This window comes from Chelon labrosus (genome assembly GCF_963514085.1).
Source record: "Chelon labrosus genome assembly, chromosome: 16".
NCBI lineage: Eukaryota > Metazoa > Chordata > Actinopteri > Mugiliformes > Mugilidae > Chelon > Chelon labrosus.
The window spans coordinates 11552515-11564790 of NC_140349.1; the positions used below are offsets into that span (position 1 = coordinate 11552515).

The 12276-nt window shown below is 42.3% G+C and overlaps 1 protein-coding gene across 1 annotated transcript in view; it reads left to right on the forward strand.

The window, feature by feature from the left end:
- csmd3b (CUB and Sushi multiple domains 3b) overlaps positions 1-12276 on the forward strand; it is a gene marked incomplete at its 5' end in the record, with an annotated part of 336937 nt that overhangs the window by 122840 nt on the left and 201821 nt on the right. The window contains one exon of the mRNA XM_084563441.1: positions 9321-9518. Coding sequence (XP_084419567.1) covers positions 9321-9518 — 198 coding nt within the window. The remainder of the gene's footprint in view (positions 1-9320; positions 9519-12276) is intronic.

Consider the following 12276-nt stretch of genomic DNA (forward strand, 5'->3'; position numbering starts at 1 on the left):
GTCAAGCTGAGGCCAAAGTTTATGTGTCCGAGTGAGGTGTTAGACAAACATATAGAAAGACAAAAAAGGAGATCTGAAAAGAGAGCGTGCGAGTGTGGTCGGGCACTGAAAGGTTGCTCTGCTATCGATCAGCACCAAAAAGGCCTTCTGAGACGACAAACCCATTTACTCAGTTCTGCCCAATGACAACTGTGGCATCTGTTTCTTTTTTGAAAAGCTCTCCCTCGCTCGCTCTCCTCTCCTCTCTCGCTTTCCTTAATGGATATTGATTTAGTTTTAGGGACATATTGTAAATTTCTACCTATTGTGCCACTTTCCCACCTCTGCCGTGCTAAACCCTTCTTGCACAACCTTTGAAGTGAACCTATCTTTCAAGATGACAGTAGTGCAAGTGCATATCTGCTGTTTGTGTTTGTGCAAGTGTGCGTGTCTGCTTATGTGTCACAGTGCAGTGCAGCTTTTGCAGAGTGACAGCGATGTCAGACACATAACGATTTCCTATTGGCTGTCAGCCCTGAGGCCTAACGACCTGTTATTGATCTGACCAATTAGCATTCACACCTTTAATTAATACTGAAGCCTGATGGTTACGCACTACCACGCACGCAGACACACACACAAGCCCATACAACAGTTTTAATTAATAGTAAGGAGAGGGGTGGCTGTGAGACGAGATAAGAGAAGAAGAGTGCGAAAGAGACAGCAGAGAGAGATGAATGGGAAGAAAAGGTTCAAATACAGAAAGCAGAACTGAGTAAAATCAGTGCAGCCCCCCTGATGTAAGTACTAATGGCAAGTCAGAGCTTAATGGTATGCCGACTTTTGATACCACAAACAAGCTTGCCTTTATGCATTTAGTAAATTGCTAATAGCTCTGCCACTGTGTGCCATGATAAACATCGGTCTGTGTAGCATACACAGCTCTGTGCTTGGTGAATGTCATAATTGCTATTCTGGACACAAAAATAAGCTAAAATAAAATAACCGTCAGCTGTATTTCTTCCACATTCTTTTAATATGACCATCATCTAAAGGGAGTCTGTTTAATAAAAAATAAAAGAAGCATTTCAGTGTCAGAAACACTGGACCTTTTACCGTTTGGTTTGATCAATTTGGGTGTAGCTTATTTGTTCACGTCTTCAGAAAGATGGACTCTTTCAGGTCAGATCAAACGATAACAGACTACTGCTGTAAGTTCTGCAAAAGAGGCCAAAGCAATCAAACTAACCCATGATGTTATTCAGTCCCGATGGCTACAGCCTGTAAACACAGGACAATTAGTGAGAGCAGTGTGTGTGTGTTGTATTTTTTTGTTTTTCTTTGTATGTATGTGTGTGGGTCTAATGAAGTTCTGTTGGCAGGATGTCTTTAGGGGGAAATCTAATGGTTTATTGAACCAGGCCTCAGAGAGGCATTGATCACCGCATCAAGGAGCTATACCCACACGGACACGAACACACACAAAACACGCACATACATACACCGGCACAAACACACAGGCACTGGGCCACTGTGTCCACACATGTTGGTGAAGTGAAGGTAAAGAGCTTATAATTGACATCCCTATGTTTCTTTGTGAGCACTCAGACTGCCGTCATTATCTGCTCATTCAATTACATGCAGGGAAATTGCAAGGCTGGAAAAAAAAAATTGAGTCCATCTTTTCAGTGTCTTTTCTTAGATGGGTATTCCATCCACAAAAATGAATTGTGCTGGACTGGGTTATTGTCATCCTTTAAAATGGTTAACTTGTTTCACCCAGTCATATTGAATTGCATCCTCTCTTGGCTGAGTCTGTGTATTTCTGTCATGTGAAAGTTTAGGCCAGCACAGGACAGAATAATAATTCGGGTTCATTATTCTGACTTCAAAATAAAATTGGCGTTCATGAAAAAGATTAATAAAGACTGTAGAAAAGTAATGTATACATAGTTTAATCTATCCAGCCTTTGGAAATGTGCATCTGGCTACACTTATGCATTCATTCATTCATTTTATGCAACTGCTAGTCCTCTGGAGGGTTGCCGGGGGGGGGGCTGGAGCCTATCCCAGCTGTCATTGGGCGAGAGGCGGGGTACACACTGTACAGGTCAGCCAGTCTATCACAGGGCTAACACAGAGAGACAGACAACCATTCACGCCACTCACATGCACACCTATGGTCAATTTAGAATCACCATTTAACCTAACAGGCATGTTTTTGGACGGTGGGAGGAAGCCGTAGAGAACCCACGCAGACACGGGGAGAACATGCAAACTCCACACAGAAAGGCCCCTGTCATTCAAACCCAGATGGCTACACTCATTTGCACTTAAGTTGAAAGGATAACCTCCACAGCATTAATGGGCGCTGTTACTAACTTATGCACAGTTGTCTCTAAAATTATGTATATTTGACACTGAGATGACCAGTATCATAAAAAGTAAACCAAGGAAAACGAATTAGCTTCAGCTTAGCCAACGGCAGTATTTTATTGGTGCTTCCAGTGGCAGTGTGCCTGTCATTTGCCCTGATGATTTAATGTTATCAGTGAAGTTTAAATTGCCAAAAAAAAAAAGCTGTTCCAGAAAATCCCTTGCCAAAACAGCATATAAGCAGGTCAGTATATGCTACAAATACAGACGGTATTTTCTGACCAAAATATACTGACGCTAAGTTGCTTGAAGCTGCAACATGATTGTATTGAATACCTATAATTATTGTTCACACAGAACATCAAGGTGCCACTAAGGCAATCCTCCGGACAGCTTTTACCTTCAGGGAGAGTAGTTTGTGTGTGATTGTTTGTTTGTCTGTGCTGTGGTGTGTAACAAACCCAAAGAGACATTACTAGTCTGGATCTCCACTAAAATCTATGATCATTAGTTGTGTGTGTATTAACTGATCTACAGAGCTGTCAAATGACCTAAAGCTTGGAGCTCTATACTCAGAATGTCTTGGTCTCACTCTCTCTGACACACACACACTTTCTGCTGCTACTTAATCCTTTCCCCTCCATTAATATTTTCATTATTAATCATAATTACACCCTCACCCACCAGCTTCCGATAAAAAGTGATTTCTTATGGGGTTGTGCAAGTTACATCCACTCCAGTCCTTGACCCTGTATTAAGGGTTGTAGAACACAACCCTAACCCAGAACAGAGAACGATATCAAACAATGTTTTCAAATTTTAATTCCAACACTAGAGCCTCCCACTCCAGCTTTGTTCGTGGTTTAAATTATCTCCCTTGCACAGTGAATTTTTTAACTGGTTTGGTAAAATCCTTGCCAAATACATATTTGGGCCTTTCCATGCCAGTTTGGCAGTCCCCAGTTGCCAAATGTGCCAGGTCTGGCTTAGAAGATTGCATGTCAGGTACCAACTAACCTGCTCATTTCAGTTACAAACCTCAAACACAAGTCTCTGGGGTACAGCCTAATGAACATACTTGCACACAAATAATACGAACCTTTTTACAGTCGTACTTTAGACTTTGCCTTTTGATGCTTTTGTTGCTGCCCAAATTTTAACCAAATATGGCTCGGGTTTAGTCCCTTAGGAACCAATTAAACAACCAATGGACTTTGGCAGCACGATTAAAACTGACAAATCGTGCCAACATCATGAAGTTGTCAGCTTTTGCCAAATGCAGAGTTGCGGTGGAGTATTTTGGAACTCAACGTTAAGTGGTCATGTAATCATAACTCAAGTGGATGATTGGTGCAGGAATGGGGCTTGGCCCTAAATAGTTTCCCTGTTATAATCTGTAGAGATGGAACATTAGCCATTATCTTTAGCACAACTGTTTTAAGGCATTTAGTTCTTAACCATTTTCGTTACTATGAAGTTTAAATACGGTCATGTGTCACGTTTCTCTCATAATGCCTTTCAAATGGTAGAATCAGACATTTGTGGATGGCCGTGGTCTGAAAAAAGTAGGCATATTGGTCACACACTCTCCTACAATCAAGGATATTCCTCTTGTAACTGAAATTCTATCATAAGGCCCACTCTCCTCCTTTATTGCATGTAATTCTTTAGTTAATGCTTCCTCTTTAGACAGTACTCTTGGATGAAAGCAACAAACTGTAGTAAGTGACTAGTTATACTGCTGGTGCTTCTGCCATCCTTCGCTGCAGGGAGTCGACTCAAGACTCCAAGAGAATTTGTCTGGAATAGAGTCCATAGATTTGCCCCCCGCTGTTACTCTTATTGGACTGCGGATGAGGATGGTTGGAGGAAGTCAGAAGTGTGGGTGCTTGTTGTACCACTTGCATTACTGCTATCTTGCCTGCCCTCTTTACTTTTTTTTTTTTTGTTGTTCTGATGGCCATGGGCAGCCAATGGTATGATCAACAATAAAGGGGGTAATGTCCTCTGCCCTGTAACTACTTTTCTCCACCACTAAAATACTCCACTTTAGTTGGTCCCATTCGTCTGTCTCCTTTTGTCTTCACATGGAAAGAGACACATAGTTGTTCTACCACTGAAACACATTACAGTACCCTGTCTCTTAACTATAGGTGACTTTGTGCATCATGTAACCACATAAAGGTCTCTCTTTTTCCTTGCTCAGCACCTGTTCAACATGATCTTTATTGATAGCCTTTTCAGCAGCCTTTTATATGTTATGCTGTTTTATTTTTTAGAAAGAGGGTGTCACAGTTTTCAAATGGCAGATATGTCATCTTGACAGTAATCCCTTCGTATTAAAAAGCATGCAGCCATGTTGAATAATTCCATATTATTCTATCCATGATTGTTGAGCTGTCATTTTAGAATTTAAGGAAATCCTCGCATGACAGTTGCTTGACAGCTCTGCAGCAACTTTCTAACAACAGAGGATTTTTTGGAGACTAAAAAAATTCCACTGTCAATATAATAAATAATGAATGCACTAAGGATGCCGCCTGTTACTCAACCAAAACATTTAACTCTGCAAATTTAAAGCACAGAAAATGAATTTGCAAACAAGTGCATGTTAATGAGGCTTAACTTGATGAAAGAAGACGAGTAGTAGTAGTAGTAAATACGTATTAAAGCCCTCTCCTTTCAGTATCAATTGCGACAGTATGCAGAGAAGATGTCTTTCTCACCAGTTCACATCTAATTCCAAATGACATTTAACTCAAGCGACTCCAGAGGCCCCTCATTCGGCTGGTAATGGTAATATATCACTGCAAACAGGAAGCTGCCAGTCATGTTTCGCCAAGCTGCAACAGAATGCCAATGTCGGGGTGAAAACATTTTGTTCGCATTTCGTCAGCGCACATTTGGGAACACTGCGAGCTGATATCAAGAGGAAGTATCCAACTTCTGTTATCTGCTTGGCTGATAACAGAAGTACGATGCTCTCTCCAAAATAAACCGTCAGCGTGCATCAATGTGCAAACAATGGTGGAACAACAATGAGAGGAAATGAACACCAACTCTGTTCTGGAGTCAATATTCAAAGCATTTGACTTATGATGCCCTCACAGTAACAATAATTATATATTCCAAATAAAGCTGCAGCATGTTAATATGCAAAAAGGAAACAGCAGTAATACTGTAAATGGACAAATGTCATTGTGAAACAAAATTCATATTTTTGTTTGTTGCATTGCCACTTGGAGGCCACCGGACCACAAAAATGATGTACAATTTACCACACAAAAAGATATTTTATGCCACAAGTCCTTCACAAGTCTATAAAAAGAGTTGGTCAAAGTGTTGAATAAATCAAACCGACAAGGCAACTGACTTGGAAGTTGACAGCCAGTGAAACCTTTTATAGATCCGAGTGCCCCGGGTACACGTATCTGTTTGTTACAGGACTCGGGTCTGTCCTATTACACTTCCTATAAACCTTCCATCTTTTATGGGATGTGTCTTGAAAAGAAGTTCTAAAAAATAATTTTTCAGCTGTAGCCACTGGAAACAAACGTAGACGGACCCTCATAACCAGATTCTGCACTTTGTATTCGAGCGTTTCAGCATCTATTCTCCTCAGGTATAATGCTCTGTTCGTCTTTTATAAAAGTTACTGCTGACTGAGGTGTAAAACCCCCAAACTCATTGAATCACGCCTGTCCATCTATGCCACTTGTTCCATTTTCTTTCCTCTCTCTCTCTTTCACTCTCTTTCCGTCTTCCCTGTCCTTCAGTCCCTCCCTCTCCAGTCTTCCAGTCTGCAGTGTCATCTGTCTCACTAAAAACTCTCAAAGCATGGCAGCTTTCTTTCTTTTTTTTTTAGCACTTTGCTTTTTACCCACTACTCCGTTCGTGTCTGCCATTTCGGTTCTTCTTCTCTCTCTTCTTCTCTTTTGGACTCAGTTGTAATTGCTTATCTAGGGAGAAATAAAAGCCAGGTAAATGGTAATGTGTGTGTGAGAGTGTGTGTGTGGCAGAAAGAGCAGCTTTATGCTAGCGCCTCCTCTGTAGGCTGTCTTTTGTGTGCCCCTATATGCTTGTGTGTGTGAGTGTCGTGTGTGTGTGTGTGTGTGAGACAAATGCAGATAGTTCTACAGATGGCCCATAAAAGCAGCAGCTTGTAATGAAGCAACTGAGACTGAAATCATGGTTATGGTAAACTGGGGAGAGGATGAGATAGAGAAGGAGAGGCAGAGATAGATAGAGTGAAATGAGAGGAGGAAGGAGAGCGGGGATGAGAGAATAAATAAGAGAGGGCGGGCAACAATAAACCACGGAAAGGAGTGCGGTGTAGCTGCTGGCTACTGAATAAACTAGTGTAATGAAACTATGGGATGTTCACTATAAACTAGGCAGAGAAAGGAGGAGTGAGTGGATGGACAGAAGGGCTGATATAGTGGCATGGATGGAAGAGGGAAGAGGTAGAGAGTAAGGAGCTGGCAAGTCCTCAAAGTTTTAAGTGGAAGGGAGAAGATGGGTGGAGTGTCTCCACTGAAGGATACGGTGGGGGTAAAAACATTGGACATGGGAATGAAAGATTAAAAAAAAAAAAAAAAGCAGGCAGAAACAGATGGAGAAATTGAAAGCGATTAAAAAAGAGAGAAAATGAAGCAGCATAAGGGGCAAAAGTGTACGAAGTAGATAGCCGATGGATAAATGAAATAGTAATAGAGGTTCAGATTACGGTAAAATGAGAAAGTGCTGGTCCGTGTGTGTTGCAGATAGCACGCCGAAATGTGAATGTGTGTCTCCGAGAGTAAATGTGTGTCTGATAGGATACCGAACAACAAACATCCTGACACTGAGTGGGTCCACGCTGACTGGCAAAAATCGATAGGCCAACAGGTCGCAACACTAGGCCAAGCTGACATCCAATCACAATACAGCACGGGGGGTCGCCACAGTGATGGATGACCTGAGTTGTGTGTGTGTGTGTATGAGTGCTAGAGTCGAAGTGTATCTTGCCACTGTGGGTCTGGAGATAAGGTGATGGCAGTCCGAGGGGAGGAGGGCGTCCAGCAGGGTCTTTACCAAAACAGTTTCCCTCTTTAGTTTGTTCTTTTCATCATCTCCGACCACTTGAAGTAAATATACGCCCAAATCAAACCTTACAGGACGTTTATAGCATCTAATTCTCAGCGCATGGAGGTGTTTGTTTTTCAGCAATCGACAATCATTTACAACTGTGTTCAAGTTATATCTATTTAATAAATGGTGCACACACTTTGTTCTAATGGAGCCACGTTCAAGAAAGATGCTATTAATAAAAAGGATGGCAAGTTTAAGATTGTGTTTGTGTGCGGCCATTAAAATAATAAAAAAAATCACAATTGTAAACGTCCACATAGTCCTTTTAATACTAGCAAGCACCATGGCTACAGAGGGGGGAACATAAACTTGGGGAGTAAGCGAGAAGGAGAGGAGTGTAATTGAAAAGGTATGACAATAAAGTCATTTTTATAAATGAATCAATCAGGCAGCCAATCTAAGAGTCGCTCTATCGCTTCATTTGCTGACACCAAATCTTCTCTAGCCATTGCCTTCTTTGTGAATGATAATTGCACATTTTGCTGTTACTGTGGAGAAGATTCCCCTCCAGCTGTACTCCGGCTTTTCATTTGAAGATTATTGCACATATTTCAGTATGCCGTAAGGTTTCATTGTTCCCGGTGACACTTTAAGAATAAGCACAGCTCTGCCTCCACTTCACATTTGGGGGAGGAATCTACCTTTCCTCCACTCTCCATTTCTGCCTCTCTATACCTTTCTCTTTTCTTTTAACTGTCTCCAGTCTTACCTTCCTCACTCTGTCTCAGTAGTTTCATAGATCTATCTATCATGCTGGGCATCTTCTGTCTTCTCTCTGCCCCACGACCCCCTCTTTTCTGTTTCTCTTGCCTCCCCCTCACCCCATCTGCCTAGTTCTCTCTACCCACCTCCCTAACTCCATATCTGTCTGAGCAGTTTCATACTTGTATCAATCAAGTTCAAACAATAGGGCCAGAGTTGGTCCCTGTGCTCCCATCTACTTCCTGGTTTATGACTTGTAATACCCTTCTCTCCCTTGCTTTCTTTCTCTCTCCCCCCTCTCTGCAGTGGTTTCGCCTGCGGATGTTTATAGGTGTTCAGTTGTACATATGTACTGTGAAGGCATCTGGAGGCGGGAATGTGATTAAGATGCTTTCACAATGCCTCATTCCATGTCTCTGAGGCTGAGGTTCATGTGTTTTCAATGCAAAATGCACGTTTACATTTTAAAGTATGCATAATAAAGTATGATAGACTTAAGAACCTCCCTCTATCTGGGCTTAGGGCAAGATTTAGGCACAGGTTGCAATGATTTGTCAGTATTTAATCTACATCACCACAATGCAAATATGCTGCTCCTCTGAACATAAAATCCTTTTCAAATGGCAGACGCACCGGTACCTGTGGACTGGGGTGGTAACTCCGTGGGTAACTCAGTGCGAGCAGCACATTAGCAGAGAAGCATCAGCAGCTGTGGCACTCCATCTGTGACTACACAAGAGGCATTCAGACACAGTAGTGAGCTGCAGTTCACCTGCATATTGTAAGCACGTAATAACTGTGGATGTGCACGTTAAATCAAAGAAGCTAGCATAAAAATACACACTAGGTCACAATTACAAGGGCAATTACTAGATCAAATCATGTGGCCTGTGTAGTCAGATGTGTGTGAGAGGGACAACTAAAAAATAAAGCCAAAACACTTTCTGTGCTGACACAGAAAAAGTGTTTCAAAGCGTCCTCAGAAAGGGACGCATCGCTGAATAAGAATTGGGTGTATTATTTGGTTGAGTGACGGCTGAGTTGGAGTAAATAGATTTTAGTACAATTAATTGAAAAATGAAATTGAAAAAGCCTAAATCCCTCCCTTTGTCCTGTTCTGTTCTCTCTTGCAGAGCTTCACAGTACGTCTTGTGGAAATCCCGGTGTCCCTCCGAAAGCAGTGCTAAGTGGCGGCGGCCGTTTTGCCGTAGGAGACCGCGTGCGCTACAGCTGTGTCCCTGGTTACGTCTTAGACGGCCACGCCACGCTCACCTGCATCACCAATGCTGGAAACACCGCCGTCTGGGACTTCCCGGCTCCTATTTGTCGAGGTACGCACTAAACCTGGATGTGTCTGTGTGCGTGACTACATATGAGGAGTTTGATTCTAAAGAGAAAATGAAAACAGATGATAAAAATAGAAATGAATGTTTGCAATAACACACAGATTTATCACATAGAGATTTTTCCTCTACGTGATGCTTTCTCTAAACAAAATCTATGGAATTGTAGAAGAAAACTCTTCATATATGTCTGTGTATGTCTGTGAGAGAGACAGAAAGACAGACAGACTGTGTTTGTGTGTGTGACTGTCCAAGATTTCTTGTCTGAATATGTTTTTAATGCGTGTGCATGCTTTTTATTCTTGACTTCATAATCAAAGATACACCTGTACAACACACTATAGATCCATGCTAACGAAAGACACTATACAGACAGACATCCCCCCATATACGCCGACCAGCCAGAGGATTAAAACCGTTTACCATCTGACGCTCCTTGACGGCAGCAGCCATCTCCAGCAGGATGCAGCCTGACACAGACACACCCACAAAAATGACCTGGCCTTCTAATTCACTAGATCTCAAACTGATCAAGTATCTATGGGATGATCCACAAAGGCCCCTCCCCTCACTCATAGGACCCAAAAGCCCCCAACAACATTTTGTTACCAGACACCATGTCCATTCTCTGATGAGTCATGACTGTTTTGGAGGCACAAGGGAGACCTACACAATATTAGGAAGGTAGTCCTAATATTAATACACAATTTTTATATTAAATTTCTGTTATGAAACGGGTTGCTGCCCACTAAACCTACCCCAAATTACACCCACTGTAATTTGCAGACTTCTGCAGTCCTCAGTCTGCTGACAGCTCATTGTTTTACTCTGCCAGTCCATATGGTGGAGTCCCAGAGGCTCTCATTGACCCCCATTTACAGGAGTTTGTGTGACTAGCTCGCTAAACAAAGCCTCAAAGACACACATATTTTTATCCGAGTAGCTGAGGGACAACCTAGAAACAAGTCAGGGGAGTCAACAGCATACTGGGCTTAACATTTGTCAGGTTTTCACAAATGGACTCTGATTGTATGCCCATGTCTTTTTTTCTGCTTGACAAGAGAGTGTGCAAGTGACTTGATCCAGTATTTTATGAATATTATTTTGTTTACTGACCAATGGCTACGTCCTATTAGTCCATCAAACCATTCTCTTCCTCTCATCCAAAGTTGCAGTGGCAACCCTCTGTGTAGCAGTGTTTTCTGGTTCCCTCCTAAGAGATCATTCTCAGGCCACATGAGCTATGTAATCCATCCAGCAAACTCTGGGTCTTCCCTGGGGTGTCCTCCCAGCTGGTAATCCTCCAAAAAGCCAATGCCCTTGAGGCATCCTCGCCAGATGTCCGAACCACCTCAGCTGAGTCCTTTCGAAGCAAAGGAGCTACGGGTCTACTCTAGGCTCCCCTCTGATATCTGAGCACCTCACCATATCTGTGAGGCTGAATCCAGACACCCTATGATGGAATTCATTGCATGTGCTTGTATGTTTTGGTCACTGCCCAAATGCATCGGTCAGATTTTAAGGATATGTTTTTAAAGGATTTAGTTTTCAACACAGGCAGAAATGCGCAACCAGCGTAATACCGTATCAAAACCCACCATACTTGAGTTGAAGACATTCCTCTCTTTATCTAAGCTGTTTCATCAGTAACTTTTTACCTTCCTTTATGTTACTCCAGTGACTTGTCTGCCAAGTGACACCGGTGACCTGAACCTCTTACAAGGCAACCACTCTGATTTAATTACAAGTCTGAACTTTGCTGCTCCACCTGAATGAATTCTGGTCGTGGGTCTGATAAGCAACACAGAGTCAGCCATCCAGAAGAACCACATTGCTTAACACGTACGGAAAGCCACTTACACTCCCCGTAAGGGACTCTAACGTCCCCGTCCTCCCAGAAGAGTGTGGGCGGACTCGCGGTATTGAATTCAGAGGACTATCAGTTCATGGTGTGTGCACTCTTTAGAGATGCAAGCACAATATAAACAAGATGAGATAAGCAAGAGATTCCACCAACTGCTGTGAGGAAAGTAATTGCTTACAATCACTGGTAAGTATAGATTGCTGTAGTATCAGCCTCATGGAAACTTGTGTAGGAGCTGTGCTTGGAGTCACAGTCGGCGGCAGTAATTTCAGGATCACAGACGCACACTGGAAGCTTTCACAGCTACTTATGTGTGATGGCAGTGACCAAAAGGAACCAATAAAATTCAGGCCAGGTTATACTTTTTTCTTTTTTGGTAGAACACCACTTTGTTGTAGATAAACAGTTTCTGTACTACACAGAGATCAGCTCCTGGAGGACATGAAGGAAGTGGCGGGGAACACATTGGATATTGACTGGTGGTTACTGGTTTAGAGAACAAGTATGAGTTTAAGGTTGTCAGCTGAGACATCAGAAAAACAGTCGGAAGCTTTACAGACTTCCTAGACCAATACAGACAAGGATGCAACCCATGCTGTTATGGTATATGAAACCAATCTTCAGAAGCATCTGCATCTACATACTTACTCCATGCAATATGTGCAGTGAACAATGTGGAGGTGCATACATTTGGGAAAACAAACAGCCCCGGATAGAAATGATGCCACAGAAAAGTAGACCCATTTATTTTAGTCCACACACATACAGTAGGAACTACTGCAGAGACAATCATTATTTACAGGTTATTTTTATACTAGACTAAAGCCATTAAAGAGGACTAATGCAGGAATCAAACATGTCACCTCACCACCACGGAGAAGA